General features: G+C 65.4%; 7 protein-coding genes across 7 annotated transcripts; 3 read left to right on the top strand and 4 right to left on the bottom strand.

The window, feature by feature from the left end:
- Positions 1-27: 27 nt before the first annotated feature.
- Q8F55_000750 (uncharacterized protein) lies at positions 28-1,724 on the bottom strand (the record flags this gene model as incomplete). Its single annotated transcript, XM_069349401.1, has 4 exons — positions 28-339; positions 377-729; positions 779-1,261; positions 1,355-1,724. 4 exons carry the CDS (start codon positions 1,722-1,724, stop codon positions 28-30), a joined length of 1,518 nt encoding a protein of 505 aa, XP_069212945.1.
- Positions 1,725-2,925: 1,201 nt separating this feature from the next.
- Positions 2,926-5,502, bottom strand: Q8F55_000749 (uncharacterized protein; the record flags this gene model as incomplete). Its single annotated transcript, XM_069349400.1, has 4 exons — positions 2,926-4,747; positions 4,784-4,960; positions 5,003-5,119; positions 5,156-5,502. The coding sequence occupies 4 exons, from the start codon at positions 5,500-5,502 to the stop codon at positions 2,926-2,928; spliced, it is 2,463 nt and encodes an 820-aa protein (XP_069212944.1).
- Positions 5,503-6,050: 548 nt separating this feature from the next.
- Q8F55_000748 (uncharacterized protein) lies at positions 6,051-7,983 on the bottom strand (the record flags this gene model as incomplete). Its single annotated transcript, XM_069349399.1, has 9 exons — positions 6,051-6,151; positions 6,190-6,279; positions 6,314-6,388; positions 6,423-6,809; positions 6,848-7,092; positions 7,136-7,298; positions 7,334-7,515; positions 7,561-7,707; positions 7,739-7,983. The coding sequence occupies 9 exons, from the start codon at positions 7,981-7,983 to the stop codon at positions 6,051-6,053; spliced, it is 1,635 nt and encodes a 544-aa protein (XP_069212943.1).
- Positions 7,984-9,515: 1,532 nt separating this feature from the next.
- On the bottom strand, positions 9,516-11,462 carry Q8F55_000747 (uncharacterized protein; the record flags this gene model as incomplete). The annotated part of the gene is made up of 7 exons (XM_069349398.1): positions 9,516-9,775; positions 9,842-10,231; positions 10,275-10,388; positions 10,434-10,564; positions 10,613-11,104; positions 11,142-11,263; positions 11,304-11,462. The coding sequence occupies 7 exons, from the start codon at positions 11,460-11,462 to the stop codon at positions 9,516-9,518; spliced, it is 1,668 nt and encodes a 555-aa protein (XP_069212942.1).
- Positions 11,463-13,268: 1,806 nt separating this feature from the next.
- On the top strand, positions 13,269-15,049 carry Q8F55_000746 (uncharacterized protein; the record flags this gene model as incomplete). The annotated part of the gene is made up of 5 exons (XM_069349397.1): positions 13,269-13,585; positions 13,690-13,791; positions 13,827-14,001; positions 14,040-14,590; positions 14,641-15,049. 5 exons carry the CDS (start codon positions 13,269-13,271, stop codon positions 15,047-15,049), a joined length of 1,554 nt encoding a protein of 517 aa, XP_069212941.1.
- Positions 15,050-16,216: 1,167 nt separating this feature from the next.
- On the top strand, positions 16,217-17,479 carry Q8F55_000745 (uncharacterized protein; the record flags this gene model as incomplete). Its single annotated transcript, XM_069349396.1, has 1 exon — positions 16,217-17,479. One exon carries the CDS (start codon positions 16,217-16,219, stop codon positions 17,477-17,479), a length of 1,263 nt encoding a protein of 420 aa, XP_069212940.1.
- A 20-nt stretch (positions 17,480-17,499) lies between these two features.
- Q8F55_000744 (uncharacterized protein) lies at positions 17,500-18,744 on the top strand (the record flags this gene model as incomplete). The annotated part of the gene is made up of 2 exons (XM_069349395.1): positions 17,500-17,892; positions 17,938-18,744. 2 exons carry the CDS (start codon positions 17,500-17,502, stop codon positions 18,742-18,744), a joined length of 1,200 nt encoding a protein of 399 aa, XP_069212939.1.
- Between the last annotated feature and the right edge of the window lie 462 nt (positions 18,745-19,206).

Here is a 19,206-nt window from a genome sequence, read left to right as displayed (position 1 = left end):
CCAAGAGCGGAACGGCGACGCCCACGCTCACGCCGACGTGGCGTACCCGTCCTGGGGCTTGCTGGGGTCGACCTTTGCGGCCTGGGCGCCGCGCTCGATAGTGAGGCGGGCGACCTCGCGGGTGAGGACGCGCTGCTGGGCCTCGGCGCGCAGGCTGATCTCCTCAACCATGGTCTGGTACTGGGGCGGGAGGGCGTCGCGGTCGATGCCGGCCTCGGTGACGAGCATCTGCTGGAGCACGGCGTCGAGCTGGTTGGGGAGCCAGGTGACGATGGGCGAGCCGCCCGTGGCCACGGGGTGCTTTGTGCGCTTGAGGATGTAGTGCTTTGTAAAGTTCCACTGGGGCGTCAGTAACAAGAAAAGGGGGGGCACTCACGTGGCGGTGGCGGAAGGCGCGGATCTGGTCGAGGTTGGCGAGGTACAGCGCGGCGGAGCTCGCGTCGCCCATGGCAAACTCGCGCAGGCCGACGGCGCTCGCCCGCTGCTGCACGTACGTGAGGAACTGCTGGTGGTTGCGCGGGCGGTAGGTGCGGAAGTCGCGCAGCACCTCGGTCAGGGGGTTGGTCGGCATGTTGCCCGTCAGCTCGAGCAGGTTGTCGCCGAGCGGCACCATGCTGTCGTTGGCGCCGGATTCGCCGCGCATCTGGAACGGCTCGTCGGATACGCCCTCGTACATGACGCCGTTGGGGAACATTGGCTGCGCGCGCGTGCCCATGATGAACGTGCGGTCTGGGGGGTGTGAGCTTGACTGGGGGGGAGGGGGAAGGGATGGACTTACACGAGAGGTAGGCCTCTGGCGCGCTGCGCCCCCACATCGTCTCCATGACGTTGTTGACCACCTGGTACGTGTCGCGCATCTTGATCATGGCGGCGTTGAAGGCCGGGCGGTCGTTGGCGGCGGCGGCATCGAGCGCGGCGAGCGACGCGTCGACCAGCCCGCCAGAGTTGCGCACCATGGCGACGTGGACGAGGATGAAGCCGTGCTCGGCCTCGTGGCGCGAGAAGGAGCGGATCAGCTTGAGGTTGTCATAGTCGAGCGGCTTGGACGGGTCGACCCGCTGGTAGTTGTACAGCGCGTACGAGAGCGCATACTCCATGAACGGGCGCTGGCCAATCTTCTTGGCCACCTCGGTGAGCGGGACCGCAATGTTGCGCGGGAGCGTCTGCCGCCCGAGGCCGTACCCGCCCGTGCTGCGGTAGTTGATGTCGCACGGCTCGAGGAGGTATCCGGACGCGACGAAGGTCAGGTCGCGGTAGAGCGCTGGGGTGTCAGTTGGGTTGGGTTACGGTGGCGCGGCGCGCGCGTGGCACATGACGCCAGGCCCGACCCGGCCGGATCTGCGACACCACTCACCAGACAGAAGCTGCGGGTCAGACACCTTGGAGACGTCGTACTCTGGCAGATCCTTCTCGACCGCGGCGCCGAACGCGCCGGTGGCGAGCAGGCCGTCCGACCCATCAGCCATCTTGAGGGGCATGCGGTCGAGCAGGTCCTCCATCGCCTCGTACTCCTGGGGGAGGACGGCGAGCGGGTCCTGGCGCGGCAGGAAGCCGTTGTCGGTCCCGACGTGGAACTGGTCACTCGGGAATGGGTTGGCCCACGGGCTCGCGGCGCCGACCATCTTGTCGGTCGGGGTGGCGAGGGAGCGCGACGTGGTCGTCGCGATGGCGCGGACGTGTGGGCGCGGGAGGCGCGCCAGGCGGGCTACGGGGTGGCGGAGCATGCTATGGGCTTGGCTTGGCTTAGGGGTTGGGGGTCAAGAGGGGTGGATCAGTAGCTGATGCTTGTGAGAATCGGCCGGGGGATGTGTCCCCCAGCCCACCTCTTATACCTTGCGCTCGGGGGGGGCCTCCTCTCCCTCCTCTCCAACCCCTTCGTATTCTTTGGGGAATCGGTTCACCCGGCCTGCACGCTTCGCACGGCGGGCCGGCCCACCCCCCTGGCGGCGACGACGGGCCATTTGTCATGGGCGAGGAGGCCAACGCAGACGACGAGGGACAGAATGACAACTAGTGTAACGACGATTAGACCCCGGCCGCGTCTTGCGCCGTCTTGTCAGAAACCACAGAAATCAACACAATCTGACCCCGGCCGCGTCTCATGCCTTCCAGGTCGCCGACTTGGTCACGTACCTGAGCACGCTCAGGAGCTGTCGCGAACGAGCCTCAACTGGTCCCGCTGATAGGCGTCTCGTCCGGCCGGGGTCAAATCTGCTCGACGCAAGGTTCAGGGCAGGTGATGCGCAAAGGTCGGTTACGGAGGCCGGAAAGACATGGCGGGGACGCAACTCAAAGCCACTTGGAGCTTGGCGACAGTCGAGAGTGCCAATTCTCGAGCGGCGGTGGTGGGGCGGGGTGGGGCGGTGGGGCGCCCGCGGTGTGGCCGGGGGAGGGCGTGGGGAGGGATCTGCCCAGTGTGGGCGTCCACATCTGTTTTCAAGACGCCAACAATGCAGCTTGTCCAGCAGCAGATGCAGCGGCAGCGGCGGCTTGTGGAGGCGGGGCCCGGGCGGGGACGGTGGCGGCGGTCACAGGCGTGCGACTTGTCCGCGCTGTCGGACTTGCCCCACTCGTCTCCTCTTCGTTGTCGTCGCGCGACCATGTTGACAGGCACTCGCTGGTGGGTCGACCCACTCCCGGGAAAACTGGCCGGGTGAATCATCGCCAGCTGCATTGGTCGAGCCGGCAAAGGAACACTTCGCAAATCGTCGGCTTGAGGTTGGCTCGTGTGGCACCAGCAGATAAGCTGCCCCGCACCATGGTCCCGCCCGAGATGTGGCTAGACGGCCCGCTGTGGCAGGACGCCCGTGCTGTGACGAAACGCCCGGACTGTGGGAGGCCGCCCGCCACGCCGCGCCACGGCAACAGATACACGCGTACATGTACACAATACAGGAGCACGCCAGCTCCGCCTTTTACGCCCTTCTAGTCGACAACCACGAGCCCGCTGAAGGACTGGGCGCCCACAATGGCCATCATGTGCTCCAGTGGCGTCTTCTCATCCTTCTTCTCCTTCTTGCAACCCTTGGCCGGCGCCTTGGTCTCGACCCCGATCTCGTCCAGCTCGTCCTTGATGTCGTCCCAGTCGTCAAGGTCGTCACGGCCCACGGCTGCCGCCTTGCCTTCCTCTGGCAGCTCACCGAGCGCCTTGATAAAGTACTTCATGAGCGCGCCCGAGAAGCCGCTCACGAGTGCCACGCCGGGTGTGTCGGCCCGCACAGGCTTGGCGACGCCGGCCTCCAGGTTCCAGTACACCATCTCGGGCATGGCGTACCCGGCCTCCGCGAACATGCGCTGCACACCCTCGTGTTCGGTGCGCCCGAACGGCGTGTCCATGCTCGAGTCGAATTGCATGTCGGAGAAGACAAACACCTTCTTGACCATCTCCTCTGGCACGAGCTTGGTACGCTGGGCCGCGTCCAGGATATGCTTGAACACGGCGTTGTAGTCGGTGCTGTAGCCCCATCCCGCGCGGCTGAGGCCGGAAGCTCGCTCGCGGACGCTGAGGGTCGAGTCGATGTGCTCGAGCTTCGGCGACTCGCTGAAGGTGATGAATGCGCCGTTCCAGGGAGGGCGAGCCAGCTCGCTCATAAGTAATGTGAGGGCCACGCAGGGCCAGATGGGGTTTGGAATCTGGCCTCGTTTGAGTTTGTACTCCATGGACCCCATTGAGCCGGAGACGTCCGCGACGGCAATGCAGTTTGCCAGCTCGTTCTTGGAGGTAGAGCGGATCGAGTCGACAAGCGCCGCCCACTGCAACTCGGCAATACGCCCGGCGATCTCACCGCCGTACAGTGCCTCGTTGAGCAGCTCATGAGGGGCCATGGACGCCCCAGCAATGGTGGTCTTGCCCGAGGCCACCTTGGCAATGTACCGCTCCATGCCCTCGGGGTCGTGCGCGAAAAACGAGTCCTTGTACGCTGCCATGGCACGCGCAGGCACCTTGGCATACTCGATCGACCAGGGGCCGCGTACCATCTTGACCTCGGGGACGTCGAGCACGCGACGGAGGGGCGCGAGCACCTCGCCCTGTAGCCTGCGACGAGCAGCCTTGGTTTCCAACCCGGGGAAGAGGCGGAGCGCCAGCGCAGTCGCTACATGAAGCTGCTTGTCTGCCGACTTGCCCGGCGATGGCGCCCACTTGGCCGCGTAGCTCATGCCGAAGAGGTGAGGAGATGTGCCCTCCTTGCCGTAGCCCTCCTTCTTGCGCTGGTCGGCGGGGCGAGCAAGATACTCGTTGTGCGCCTTGAGGCGGGCAATGTCCTGTGCAAGGTTGGCCGCATACAGGTCGATGATGGCGAGGTACAGAGCCTGGAGCTTCTTGTCGGCCATGGCTGTCACGGCACGCTCCTTGATGAGGGCTACACGTGCCTCCTTTGTACCAGTGCGCGCGAGCCTCGTGAGAAACGCCTCGTTCGACTTTGGAGGCGCCTGTGATGCTGCAAGAGCCTTGGCCTTGACCGTCTGGGTCGACTTGGGGGGCGGCACCACAGGGGTTGCGATTGGGCGCCCCTTCTTGTCCTTGGCAGCAGCAATCTTGACCAATCCTCCGGCCTTGTGGAACGCGTCCTTTCGCAGCGACTTGGCGTAGTCGTCGGCCATGTTCTCGTCGGCAGCGGTGGTGCGCGCCCGCTTGAAGGCTTGCCCTGCCGCCGAAGACATGAGCGCGCCATCCACAGCCGAGTATGGGCCCTTGTGGGCCGTCGTGAGCTGGTTGTTGACAGCGAGCATGAGGATGTCGTTGAGGCTGCGCGTCAGCACGGTCGCGACGTCCACGACTCACTCGTCAAAGCTGCCATGCGGGCGGGGAGGGTACTCTGGCTCCTCGTCCTTCTCCACGTCGCCGTCATCGTCGAGAGTCTCGACGCCCTTGTTCGCGGCACGCTTGCGCTCGGCCTTGGCCGCGTCGCGCTTCACGCTGCGCTCGCGCTCACAGGTCGGGTCGATCACGAGGTGGAGGCTGGGGCGTGAGCTGTTGATCGACGGGATATGTCCAACTCACTTGGCGAACAATGTACGGGGGTGCTTCTCGTACAGCCATGCGACGGCCCGGAATAAGCCGTTCTTGAAGCCCTTGCCCTCGTGGATGGAACGCGTGTGGAGGATGATACGCAATGTGCTTGCAGCTCAGCGAGGGACGAGCGACGCGACTTACGTCTCGGGGTGTGCCTCCCAGGCGCGGTCGAGGAGGTCGAACGCCACGTCGCCAGCGATGCCAGGCGACAGGTCGTTGAAGAGGTCGAGCAATGCCTCGCCGGTGGTGGAGAAGGCCTTGGCGCCGTTCCACGTCTTGGCGTCCGGGGCCGTCGCGAGGGCCGTGAGGAAGGCCGACGTCTTCTGCATCTCCTTCGCTGCGGCCTCGCGCTTCTTCTTCGGAAGTGGCGGGGGAAGAGGGGTGAGGATGTCGAGCGCCTCGGCGAGTGGCTTGGCGAGAAGCTCGGTGAACGCGGGGGGCAGCGTCCAGTTCTCGGGCGCGGGCGCGCCGGTCTCCAGCGTCGCCATGCTGCTTGAGAGTTTTCTGTGAGGTAAGTGAGAGAATCAATGGATAGGCGGGATCTGGGTGCTTCATAAAGGACGCCGGCATATTGGGCCAAAGATTGTTGCTCGGTTGACTCGATCCGCGATGGGCAGTGCGATGCGATGCCCGCCCCGCGCTGCCAGGGTACACGCGGGACGCGTCGAGGCTGTGAAGTCAAAGTGGGCGGGTGCGCGATCGTGGCGTCCGAAGCTGCGTGCGAGCTTGAGGCGGCTGCCGATGCCGACCCTTCCATCTGATGCATCGTCCAGGACGTCGAGTCGTGTCAGACGTCGACTCGATGCGTGCAAGAAGACGGGGAAAGTCGACAAGGAGCACTCTGTTGGGTGGCAAACACGCACATTATCAGTTACAAGTCGGCCATTACACCCTGGATTCGCTCGGAACCAAATAACCCACGTCTTGTGGCACCCCCTGCAACCCAATCCTTGTCCATATCCCGTCCAAGATCCTAGACCCCACGGAACACTACTATAACGATCCCAGTCACGACAAGAAGAGCGGCACCTGGCTCTTAACCACCGATGAGGTTGCCCATGCGCTCGTACCAAGGAAGCTTCTCGTCCGAGGCAGTCGTCTCGGTGTAGTCGCCCTTGTTGCGGGCACCAGTGTGCACTGGGTTGAGTGAGCGAGGCCACCAGTCGACCACTTACGATCCATCTCGGTGATGGGAACAGGTTTGGACTTGGTGATGAGCTTGTGGCCACCGTAGGACAGGAAGAGGAGTACGACGGGGAGGTAGTCTGTCGTCAGCGTGGCCTCGACAGCCCACCTCACTGGTGATGAACGTGGCGTGGTCAAACTTCTTGTTCGACTTGAGGAACACGGTCCAGGCAGAGAAAAGGATGACGACTGACGTCAGCCTTGGAGATGTATGGAAACGTACGCGGGATGAACAGGACGGCGATCCACGCGGCCGCCCTGGCAAAGCTGGACACGATGGGCATCTGGGAGCGGTCGATGCCCTGGGCCTCGAGTCCCTTGCGGAAGCGGAGGTACGTGATAGCAATGATAGTGTACACCAGGAGGCCACCGACGGCGATCAGGTTGACGAACCAGTTGAAAACCTCGTTGGCATTCTTGTTGACGCTCATGAAGGCGAGGAGGCCGGACAAGCCGGCGGTCATGGAGGCGACCCAGGGGGCACCGCGCTTGCTGGTCGTGAGGAAGACCTTGGGGAGCCAGCCCTGCGAGGCAAGGGTGTAGATGGAGCGCGAGGCGATGTAGATGTCTGCGTTGGCGGCGGACCAGGCAGAGGAGACAATACATCCGTCTGGGGGTGTCAGCTTGACCCGGCGTGCGCTGTCATACTGATGATGTGAGGGAGGACCTTGATGCCCGCGCGCTGGATGGCGATAACGAAGGGGGACGCGGTGGCATCGCTCGTGGTGCCGAGGCGGGGGTCGTTGGACGGGCAGTTGAGACCGATAATGAATGTGCCAAGGATGTAGAAGACACAGATGCGGAGGTAGACCTGCTTGATGGCGCGGGGGATGGACTTGACGGGGTTCTTGGACTCTGCCGCGGCGACAGCGACGACCTCGCCGCCAAAGTACCTTTGCGGGTCAGTGGTGCCACATGGTGCCGTACAGTACGCACGAGAATGCCGCCTGGGTGAGCACGGCCCAGAAGCCGAGGAACTTGCCCTTGGAGCCCTTCATGCCGGCGTAGTTTACGCCAAAGGCACCCGGGTTCTTCCAGTAGCTAAAGCCGATGTAGCGGCCGTTCGGGCCGGCACCGCAGTTGATGGCAATGCCGGCGACTGGGCGTCAGCTGTGCCACCCCAAGACGACGCACTGATCAGGCCGACGATGGTGATAACCTTGATGCTGGAGAAGATGAACTCTGTCTCGCCGTACACTGCGGCCGGGAAGAGGTTGATGACAAAGACGAAGACGAGGGCGATGATGATCCACACGGCGTTGTTGACGACCTTGTCCGACACCCAGTAGTTCATGAGGACGGCGATGGCCGCGAGTCTGGGGCGTCAGGCCGCGTTCTTCCTCCCCCCAGCTCCGACTCACTCCGCAGGGCAAACCAGCATCCACACGATGGTGTAGAGCACATTCAGCGCGTAGCCGAGGGACGGGTCGACAAAGCGCGAGGCGTACATGAGGTGTCCGCCCACGACGGGGAGGTACGCCGTCATCTCGCCGAGGCCCTGCATGATGCTGGCGTCAGCGAGTTCGACGCCGAACCCACCAGATGAGGATGCCGCCAAAGACAGAGTAGCCAAGCCACAGGCCCAGCGGGCCGCCCTTGACGAGCGCGTTGCCAGTGCCCAAGAAGAGGCCGGTACCGATGATGCCGCCGATGGAGAGGAGCGAGATGTGGCGGGGCTTGAGGCCGCGGTGGAGGCCCTCGTCGTCGTTGAAGTCCTTGCCGCCGGCCTCGGCGGCGCCGACCGTGGCGGCCAGCGCGTCGTGCTTCTCTTCGTGAACGCTCATTGCTGGTTCTTGATGGGAGGTGAGGTGAGGATGCCCCCTCTCGACCGCCTCAACCAGCTTTTATGCTCGCCCAACACACCCGGGTACGCGATACCCACGCCACTCGCCACCCACCCCAACCCAACCCGCGGCTATACCGTCCCACCCGGATAGGCAGCGTATCTCCACCCAGTGTGCTTCGCGCGCGCGACGCGGGGCAACGCGCGCCTGTGCGGGGTATCTGGTGGCGGGTGCCGTGGGCGCCGTACCTGTCCAGCTGGCGCTGGTGCCAGCCCGCGCCGGGCGCCCCGCCTAATCTGGCGCCTCGCTTAGATTGCTGAGCACGGGGTGGGAGCAGGAGCCTGGGCTGGCGGGTTATCGTGCTCTGGGTTGCTGGGTGCCCGCCCATCGCCTCGCCTTGTCTACAGGTCGCGGGCGGCGGCATGCCACACAGGCCGGATCGCGGGCGACGTGCCACTACAACGCCAGCTTCACCGCTCGGCCCTCAGATCGTCTCTACGCGATCGGAAGGGCAGGAACGGCGAACGCTTTCACTTGGCGTCACGTCGCACGGCGTACGTGGCGTCGATAAGTCGTCAGCTGGATGAGTATCACGGGCAGTATTTTCGCGATTAATCTGCATTTTCGGTGGATTTCCCCCCTCCTACTCCGTCCCCGACACCGAGAGCCCAACTGCCAAACAACGCCGCTTTATGTATGCACCTCTCCCCCTCTCCCTCTCCCCCTCGCCCCCTCAACCCAGCTCGCTTGGAAGGATCATGGCCCGCTTGGATGGAACATGACACGACGCTGCTCGCTTACGCGCACGAGCCGCGTTTCAGGCCTCACGCCCCTCCCACCACCAGTTCCACGCGCGTACCATTCCCACCGCCGGCCCATCTCCCAGCAATTTCCCGGCCGCGACCCCTCCCCGGCGGCAGCTGCACGTCGCCCAGACCCTCGCACGCCTGCCTCCCCCCTCGTATGCCCGCCTCCCCCCCTCGCACACCACACGACACGGCGCACACTTCCGCGCGCTATCGTTGATCCGGAGAAGGGTGGTATGCTCCGGCGCGTGGTGTGGCGTGCACGGCGGGTGCGATGGCGGAAGTTGTGCTGTCTGGTGCATGTGGTGCGGCGGGTTGCGTGTATAAGAGCGTCGTGGGGGAGAGGGGTCGACGCCCACTCAGGACGGAGAGACGCCTGCAACTTGTCCACACTCACCACCTCACTCTCGGCTGACCGCTTGCCAAACGACATGCCCGAGTCCCATACCGCCTCGGTCACTTGGGGTGAGGCGAGTCAGCCCCGCTGAATGCCGACGGCCGCTGGGGACGACTTGGCTTGCAGGTTGACTCTTCCATGCCGGGGAGGCGGGCAGGTTGACCCTCCCACGTCGGATCGCCTGAGAAGGTGCCAAGCGGCTGACGACTGTACACACACTCCCGCCTCCACACACACTCCCGCCTCACCTTCGGCTCGGCCATACAGCACTGGCACATTGTGCATACGAGTAGCGATTACTGATTATAACTGTAGCAGCAGCGGCGGCTCTAGAAGATGAGGCCGAGGGCCTTGCCCCAGAGCGTCGTGGGCAGCGCAGCGTCCTCCTCCTGGAACTGCGACTTGAAGCGCGCACCAGTGTGCAGGTCGACCTCCTCAGAGGGGATGACCTTGGTCTTCAGGATGAACTTGTACAGGGCCCACGAGAGGGGGCAGAGCACAGCCGGGAGGTAGTTGGTGATGAGGGTGGCGTGGTCAAACTTCTTGTCAGACTTGAGGAACACCGTCCAGCCGGAGAAGAAGATGATGACTGGGGGAGCGTGTCAGCAGCTGCGTGGTGATGGCGGCGGTCAGAGCTCGAGCTCGAGCCACGTACCAGGGATGACAATCAGGTTGATCCAGGCACCAGCGCGGGCAAAGCTGGAGCGGAAGGGGAAGTCGTTGCGGTCGATGCCCTGGGCGTCGACCGCCTTGCGGAACTGGAGGTAGGTGTAGGCGATGATGGTGAAGCAGCAAAGACCGGCGACGGCGATGAGGTTGCAGAACCAGCCGAAGACGGTGCCGGCCGACTTGTTGCCGGCGGCCATGAACGCGAGGGCGCCGAAGATGGCGGCGGTGATGGACGCAACGTAAGGAGCGCCGCGCTGGTTGGTCTTGAGGAAGAACCTGGGGAGGAAGCCCTGCTTGGCAAGCGAGTAGATCGAACGCGACGCAATGTAGATGTCGGCGTTGGCGGCCGACCAGGCCGAGGTGACGAGGGCGCCGTCTGAACAGGTTAGCCAATGCCACAGCGACGGCCAACAACGCACTGATGATGTGGGGGAGGACCTTGATACCGGCCTCCTGGATGGCAATGACGAAAGGCGAGGCGCGGACGTCGCTTGCCGAGCCGAGGGCCGGGTTGGTCGACGAGGTGTTGAGGCCTGTTGGTGTAAGCGTGTGCACACCGACCACTGACGGCTTCTTACCAATGACAAATGTGCCGAGGATGTAGAAGACGCAAATACGGAAGTAGACCTGCTTGATGGCGCGAGGGATAGCACGGGTGGGGTTCTTGGACTCGGCGGCGGTGACGGCGACGACCTCGGAACCGAGGTAGCTGGGGGGTGGTTAGAGGGGACGCTGACGCACGATGCAACAGACGCACGAGAAGGCAGCCTGGGTGAGGACAGCCCAGAAGCCGAGGAACTGGCCCTTGGCACCAGTGAGGCCGGCAAACTTGGGCGCAAATGGACCAGGGTTCTTCCAGTACTTGAAGCCAATGTACTTGCCCTCGGGGCCGGCACCACAGTTGATGGCAATACCGCAGATAATCAAACCGATGATGGTGATGACCTTGATGGACGAGAAGATGAACTCGGTCTCGCCGTAGACGGAGGCGGGGAACATGTTGAGGGCGAAGACAAGGGCCATGGCGATGGCGATCCAGACGGCATTGTTGACGACGGTCGGCTTGACCCAGTAGTTCATGAGCACGGCGACAGCTGAGAGCTCGGCGGGGTTGACAATGAGCCACATGATGGTGTAGGTCCAGGAGAGGGCGAAGCCGAGGGCGGGGTCGACAAAGCGGGACGCGTAGAGCAGGTGGCCACCGGCCAGAGGAAGGTACGAGGCCATCTCACCGAGGCCCTGCATCAGGCTGGATCGTTAGCGGCGTACGCGGCGCTGCCACCAACCAGACAAGAATGACACCGAAGATCGAGTAGCCGAGCCACAGACCCAGGGGACCACCGTTGTGCAGCGCGCCACCGGAACCGAGGAAGAGACCTGTACCGATGATACCGCCGATGGAGATGAGCTGTGGGGTCAGCGGCGCCGCCGAGGGGAGGGCTACCCACCGAGATGTGGCGAGGCTTGAGCCCACGCTTGAGGTTCTCATCGTCGAGGTGGTCGCGCTCGCCGGCATATGCCTCGCCCGCGGGCGTGTCGACGGCGGCCGCCCACTGGCCCTTGCCCTTCTCGTTTTCTGCGTAGAAAGAGTCTGTCGTTGTCGCCATTTCAAGGAGCGTTGGTTTTATGTGTGAGTTGCTCTCGCAAGATGCGGCGCGAGGCTGCAATGGCATGGTGGGCTTTTATGCAGCGCGCGACGGCAGCCAGTGACGGCCGCAACGCACCCGCCATCACGCCCATTCGTTGCAGATTATCGAGGCCACACGCTCGCCGGCGAGTGGCGCTTGGGCCCCGGTGTGGGTGTGGGCGGATGGTGGGGGAGCAGGGGGAAGCTGAGAGCCCGGAAATCCAGCGCCACAGGGTGGAAGCAGTGGCAACGACCATGGCAATGCCATATCCGTGGCGTCGCCCATTGTCCTCGGCTCGGGCCGCAGTCTGAGCGCGAGGCAATCCGGATGTGCATGTTGGGCGTGAGGAGAGGAGGACGCTTGCAGCTCGCGATTTCCCGCGCGCGTGACGTGCTCGCAACTAGGCTCAGCACCAGGTCCAGCGGCCCCGCCGAGCTTCCTCGGCGCGCATGCATATGCGCTCGTACACTCTGGCTGTACACAACCAATAGAACAGACGGCACTCTTGCAAAAGCCGGTCTCGACCCATGTGGGGCGGCCAACGCCACGGGGATCTGTGTGGCGCTCGGGCGCGGCCACAGAACCAATGGATATCCTGGGCGTAAGTATACGCGAGGTTACGGGTGGCATATCTGCTCGAGCGGAAGACACGGGACCCACTCTTGGGCATTCCGTGCTGGTGGGTGCCGTGCCTCGGGATTGGGAGATGGCCAGTGGCCAGAGTTGCTTGCCCGCGTGCAGTTGCGCTATTGTCGCTGTACCAAGATCTCTGCCGCCTTGGTATTGTTGAGGGCCTCTTTGGGCTGCCGCCGAGCCTCCTCGCTGTTCGTAGTACCATGTGATGTGACGACTCTTGCCACTGTGGTCAGCTGGAGCCACACTGGTATCACCCCGGGGCAGCCCCGCGTCCCCAGGCCCGTTCCTCCGATTGTCCTACGTATCAACGGGAGCGAGGCCATCGCCCGATCATGTCGGGGCACGGCGCGTCGTGAAACAGCGGCCCCACGCACGACCCTCACACTCCACCCCCCTCTCCCTCACCCACTATCCACGATGTGGGCCGTAATGCCGAGGCGGGGCTCGCTCGCATCATTGCGTTTCAGCTCGGGCGGTTTCAACATTGCTAAAGGGTGCTCGCGGGGCGATGTCGCCCCCCCCCGTTAGTGATTGGTTTTGCGGAGGACAGGATCAGGCTATCAGGCTGTCTTGATCAGGCAGAAGGAAGGCAGGCGCGGAGGCATGGCCATGTCGCTCGGGTGCGTCGCCCGGCGGCGACAACGTAATCTGGCGTCCCACGCCGAGTCCACGTCGATCGCCGAGGCGGCGCCGCAGATGAGTCAGGCGGCGCGGCACAACGCGCGGGATGGGATAGAGCTGGGTTGGAGGATCATGTTGTCGTTGCACTTGACTCACTGAACGTCGTCGACGGAGGCGGCCCGAATGCGGGTGCTGGTGGAGGGGGCGGAACCAAACACCGGGGGCCGCATCACGTGACTCCCACGTGGGCGGCGATCAGTGGCTTTGCTCGTGGCTCGGAGGTGCGTGGCCGAGCTGGGCCTTGACTGTCATAAAGTCGCTGTCAGCCACAGCCGGCCAAGGACAACAGGCAACCATGACGTCTAGAGGGAAAAGTTGACACTGACGCGACACGACATCACGCCGACAGGCAAGCGAGCGACGACAGATGCAGCCGCAACCTCAGTTGTAACATCTCCTCTCATCACCATCAACGCCTTGACGCCACCTATCTCACACGCCGCGCGCGCCAACTTTTACCCTCCAACCATGGTCACGGCTACAAAGTCGCACCCCGCATCGCACTCTCCCCTCCCCCTAAAGTCCTTCTACCTCCCCACCTCGTCCGTGTTGGCCCGCATCCTCGCCCTCCCCAGCCAGCTGCTCTTCGCCATCATGGGACTCGTCGGCCTCGCGCACTATGCGCGCCAGATTGTGCGCGTGCGCCCGCGCAACCCCGCGCCGCTGGTCCGCGCCACCGCCGTCGCCGGCAACGGCGCGAGCAAGGAGCTCACCGTCGACCAGTGGGTCGAGGACAACGTGCCCAGCCTCAAGGGCACCTTCACCCCCTCGTGGTGGCTTCCAAAGTGAGTCGAGACGCTGGTGCGATGCCGATCAGCTTGGACGACCGGGTACTGCCTGCCGGCGCACGGCCCGTGTCTCGGTTAGACACACTTGCTGACTCTGTCAGTGGCCATCTCCAGACAATGTGGATCGTCTCGGCAGACTTCTCAAAGGCCGACATTGTCAAGTACACGCGCACGATGTTGCGCGTCCCCGACGGCGGGACCATGTGAGTCGGCTGTGGAGCGGCCAAGCTGACGCCAGTGCCGTCGACATCACGCCCGAGAACCACGACGAGCTGCCGGCCGACGCGCCGACCGTCGTCGTGCTCCACGGCCTGACGGGCAACTCGCAGGAGAGCTACGTGCGCAACGTGCTGGCGTGGGTCGTCAAGCCTGTGTCTGAGGGCGGCCTCGGAGGTCGTGGCGTCGTCGTGAACGTGCGTGTTGCTGGGCTGAAGCGCCACTAACATCCCAGTCGCGAGGATGTGGCGGCGACGTGCCAATCACCACGCCGCAGCTGTACTCGGCTGCGGCCTCGTGCGACATCCACAACGTGGCGCACTACCTCCGCAACCGCTTCCCCGAGTCGGCGCTCCACGGCATCGGGTTCAGCCTCGGCGCGTCCATCCTCGCGCGGTACCTGGGCGAGCGGGGCTCGACGGCGCTCCTCTCGTCGGGCTGCCTCCTCGGCTGCCCGTGGGACATTACCGCGCTGTCGCATGCGCTCGAGGACGGCTGGTTCAGCTCGCGCGTGTACTCGAACGCGCTTGGCAGCAACCTCGTGCGCCTGTTCTTCTCCCACTACGACAAGGACCCGGCGATGTGGGAGCGTGAAGACTCGCCCCTCAAGCATCTCATCCCTGAGTTGAAGCGCCTCCGCGGGCTTGGCCGCGACCTGCGACTCAAGATGGTCGACGATGTCATGACGAGCCAGCTGGGAGGCCCGCACCCGCCCTTCCCGTTCGCCAACGCCGACGAGTACTACAGGTACGCTGGCAGCCACCAGCTGATCCACAACATCCAAGTGTGAGTGGGCGTCGCGGCCTCGGGCTAGGTTGCCAGTGCTAACCCGTCAGCCCCACGCTCGGCATCAACGCGATGGACGACCCGGTCGTGCACGGCGACGCGCTCCCTATCAACGAGGTGCAGGACGGCAGCCACGTGCACCTGGCCGTCACGGGCGGCGGCGGTCACCTGGGCTGGTTTGACGGCGCGTGGGGCAGCACCGACCGGTGGGTGCGCACGCCTATCGCCGAGTTCTTGGCGGCCGCGGCGCGCGACCTGCCGCCTGGCCCGAGCGTGGTCGTGGGCGACAAGGACGCGGACGGGTGGTTCTGGGTCGAGGGCGAGCCGGTGCCGTCGCAGACGGGCGCGGACCCGTCACGCGTCGGCTGGAAGGTGCTCGCAGAGGGCATTACGCCGCCCGACCTGACGGACAAGAAGCGCCGGCGCTCGATGAGCCAGAGCCTGGCGCAGGGCCTGTAGGGCGCATGCCGGCGCTTGCCCGAACGGGACACCATCTTGCATCTAGACGAATAGATTGATACTGTGTACATGTAGATTGTAGGCGTGGGAAGGGGCGAGGGGTGGGTGGGGCAGTGTGTGTGTGTGGGTGCGAGGGTTCGGGTGCGAGTGGAAGGTGGAAGGAGGGCGGGGGGTGGGTCGATGGGTCGACTGGGCGGTGGGGTTGAAGTTGCGCTGCTGGCGGCATGTCGAGGTCGGGTTGCGACGACTTGCAACGTCACTTGGCCAATTGGTCGCCTGCTCGCCTGCCCGAGGCTGTAACCTCAGTAACAGCGTTACGCAGATAACCACGCGGCGAGTGCACGGCGAGGCGTGCGGCGTATCGCAATGTCGGGCCTGTGCCTTTCGGGGGCCTGAGCCGCCGCCAGAGTAGATGTGGCGCGTGTGTGGCGGCCGTGTGGCATCATCCACCGTCCGGATCGGGCCAGCCAGCCGGCGCCACTGACGGCGGCGCACCAGGCCGTAGACACACGGCCGTCGTCGCGGGATGCGCCGTCCAGTGGGACGCCGTGTGCTCGCCCACCTCGGAGATGGACCGTGTGCCGTCTTGGGCGGTTGTGTGCTGTGTGCTGGGCTTGGTGGGCGAGGCGGAGGGCCAGGCGTGGCGCTTGCTTGCTTGCACCGGTCCACCGGTACTTGGCGATGGCACCTCTTCCGCGCGCGATGCTGCTCCGAGAGCGCCGGGCTCGAGCTGCAACGAGCAGCTGGGACAGACAGGCGCTACGCCCCGCCCCACGCCAACACACCCGCGCACGCGTCGGGGCGTATGTACGCGACGCGACCTGCGATCCACCTCGCCTTTACCGGCTTCACCTCGGGGTCCTTTCGAACCCCTCCCCCCCTTTCGGCTCCTCAGCCGTGCGCAAAGGCGCCTGCCGCGCCGCCGACACACATGTCGTGAGAAAGGGGGCCGGGGGGCCGACTTGCCGCTTGCGCTGGAGCTCTGGCTCTGCTATCTCGTCGTGCTCTAGTCGTGCTCCTCGCACCCCCCCCCCCCCCCTCGGCGTATATTAAGCCGGCTGGCAGTCCCCGTGCTCGTCAAGCGACACCTCGACCTCCCCCCTCCCCCTCCTAAACCTACCCCCAACCCCCAACCCCAACCCCCAACCACTACCCCCCCCAGCCATCATGCCCTCCCCCACCCTCTCCGACCTCACCTCGTCGTCGTACCCCCCCTCGCCCTCCCCCTCGCCCGCGCAGCCCTCCCCCCTCGTCCTCCCCCCGCCGCTCGCGGCCAGCCCGTCCGCCGCCAGCGCCGAGGCTGCCCTCGCCCCGCTCTCCCCTCCCTTCACCTACCCCAACTACTACCCCTACCCCGGCGCACCCTTCCCCCAGCTCCTCCAGCCACAGCACTACAACCACCACCAGCTCGGCTTCCCCCCCGCACCGCCCTTCAACCCATACCTCGCCGGCGCCGGCGCGTACGCCTTCAACCCCGCCTTCAACCCGTACCTCTACCCCCTCAACCCGTTCGCACAGCACAACCTCCCCGCAGCTGCGACGCACGCCCCTGCGCTACCCCCGCCCATCGCGATCGCTGCCCCCGGCTCGGCTGGCGCGGGTGGCGCTACCCCCGCCGCGCTCGGCAACTACGGCATCGGCGCTGGCCTGGGCGGCTTTGGCCTCGGTGGCCTCGGCGCCACGGTTGGCGACCACCCCGCTGGTGGTGCCCCCGCGCCGACGCCGGCCACCATCACGACGGCGCAGCCCCCGGCCACGCCGCAGACGCCACTGTGGCCCCTCACACAGTTCCCCTTCCCCACTCATCACGACGACGCCGCGCCCCCGGCCCCACCACAGGTACCCGCGCTCCCCTCGGTGATCCCCGCGCCGCCCGCGACCCCGCTCGTTGCCCACACCTCGGCGCCCATCACCCCGCGCCGCCCCACTCGCACTGTGTCCCTGCCCTCGTCTGTCCCAGCGCGCCCGCACCCCTATGCGCGCTCGCGCTCGCTCGCTGGCGTGTCGAGCACTGGCACCCTCCTCCCCGCTCTGCCCATCACGAGCGCCAGTCCCCTCCTCCTGCTGCAGGACATCGAGTGCACGACGCGCCGGTGCGACGCAAAGCCCCCGCGCTTCAAGCCTACCAAGGAGCAGTACGAGCTCCTCGTCAAGGCCTACGAGGAGAACCCGTACGCTGCTGCCCGCGCCCACCCGCTGACACGCAGAAACCCCGATATGTCAGCCCGCCTCGAGCTCTGCCGCCGCCTCGGTGGCAACGTGGACCAGAAGACGCTGCAGGTGTGGTTCCAGAACCGCCGCTCCAAGGCGCGCGCAAAGGAGCGCTCGATCGAGCACCGCCGCGGCGCCGCGGCGCTCAAGTACGCCGACGAGGGCGCGCTCCGCCAGCTCGCTGGCACTGATGGTGAGTTCCCCGTCTGGCCCCGCTGACCCCAGCCCTCACTCTCACCATGGTGCCCGTGACCCAGGTGACCGTCGCCGGGTGGAAGCATGCCCTGACGGCCCCCGACCCCAAGCACTCACACGTGCCGTCAAACTACGGGGCCGACCTCGCGCTCTCGCTCGGAGCGACGCAGCTGCACCTCTACGCCGTGCGCCACGGCCAGCGCGTGCGCGTCACCCTCCCGCTCCACGGCGCGCACAGCGTCAACTTCGACGAGCACATCTCGCGCGCGAAGGGCTCCCCGCCGTCCGAGACCGACTCGTTCGCGCTGGCCTTCACGTTCCCGGCTGGTGCTGCGGCGTTCAGCACGTGGAACGGCGGCGAGTGGGCCCACACGCACGACTTTACCAACGGCCAGATCTCACTCGGCGGCAGGTGCCAGATTGTCGGCCCGCACGAGGTGAGTCGCGCCGGGACGGGTGGGGTGCCTTGCTTACACGCCCAGCACATCATGGCGGCCAACAACCATGTCAACTCGGTCCTCGCCAAGTCTGGCCACGGCAACGGCCACGGCAACGGCCACGGTGCTGGCCCATCGCGCTCCGCCATCAACCCCCGCCTCGTCGAGTCGGCGCACCCCCCAGCCCCCTCCACCGCCATCGACTCGGGGTACCGCACTGCCCAGTTTGCCAACCATCTCGCGGCAGCCACCTATCCGGCGCAGTCGGCACAGTCGGGACAGTCGGTGCAGTCGGTGCAGTCGGTGCAGTCGGTGCAGTCGGTGAAGTCGGTGAAGTCGGTGCCGGCGCAGTCGGCCGCCACCATGGCGCCCCTCGCAGCCCCCACCCCGACCTACCCTAACTATCGCCCGGCCCCCGCCGGCGCCGGCCCCGCCTTTGGCCTTTCTTCGGTGCCAACGCGCCCCGCCGCTCTTTCCACGCCGCCCCTCCCCACCGCCGGCGCTACCCCGCACACCAACGGCCTCGGTAGCAACTTTGGGTACGGTTGGAACGGCCTCGGACCCGCTTGGAGTGGTACTGGGCCAGGGCTGCTCGGCATGCCGTCGATCGGTGCAAGCGCCACTCCCGGCTCCGCAAGCGCCACCTTGACCCGCTCGGCCCTTGCCAGCATCGAGTTTGCCGCGGCCGCCGATGGCAACACCAACAACCGGGCCCGCATGGCCGTGACTGTCGACTCGCCAGGCGCCTCTTCGCCGAGTTTGGACGCGTTCAGCGGCAGTCCCTCGGCCTCACCTCTGACCGAGTTTGGCAGCGAGTGCAGCAGTGCCGAGGGCGAAAACTGGCAGGAGTGAGACGCCCTGCCGTCAGCCTTACGGTGTCTGACGAAACGGGGGGAGGCCCTGTTGCGAGAGACTCAGAGCCGAATGTTTCATGTTTCTGGGGAGAGGCGAGCAAAGGCCGGAGGGTCATGTCTGGAGGGTGCAGGGTGATGTCGAGAAAAGGCCAGGAGTAGCCATCTGTACGAGCCAACGAAGAGCCGTCTTGTAGATATACTCATTGGAGGAGATGGAGCCGTCGTGATGAAGAGTCCAGGGAGCAGGAGCCATGGCTGGGCCATAAAAGTCAGGAGGGCCCGGTGGTCTTTCGTCAGTAGCGCGCTAAGTGGTCGGTGTCGAGGCCAGATCAGGCAGGGAGGCATGCCACCATTAACAGCAGCACCACGCGCTAAATTACACGGGCGAGGCAACGGGCAACCGGGCGACGGGCGACAGGCGCGACACTGCGACAGCCAGATGCACCACTGCAGGGTGCAT

The sequence above is a fragment of the Vanrija albida genome (genome assembly GCF_041260175.1).
Source record: "Vanrija albida strain AlHP1 chromosome Unknown contig_1, whole genome shotgun sequence".
Taxonomy (NCBI): domain Eukaryota; kingdom Fungi; phylum Basidiomycota; class Tremellomycetes; order Trichosporonales; family Trichosporonaceae; genus Vanrija; species Vanrija albida.
Note: the sequence above shows the minus strand (reverse complement) of the source record. Positions and strands in the feature narration are given on the sequence as shown.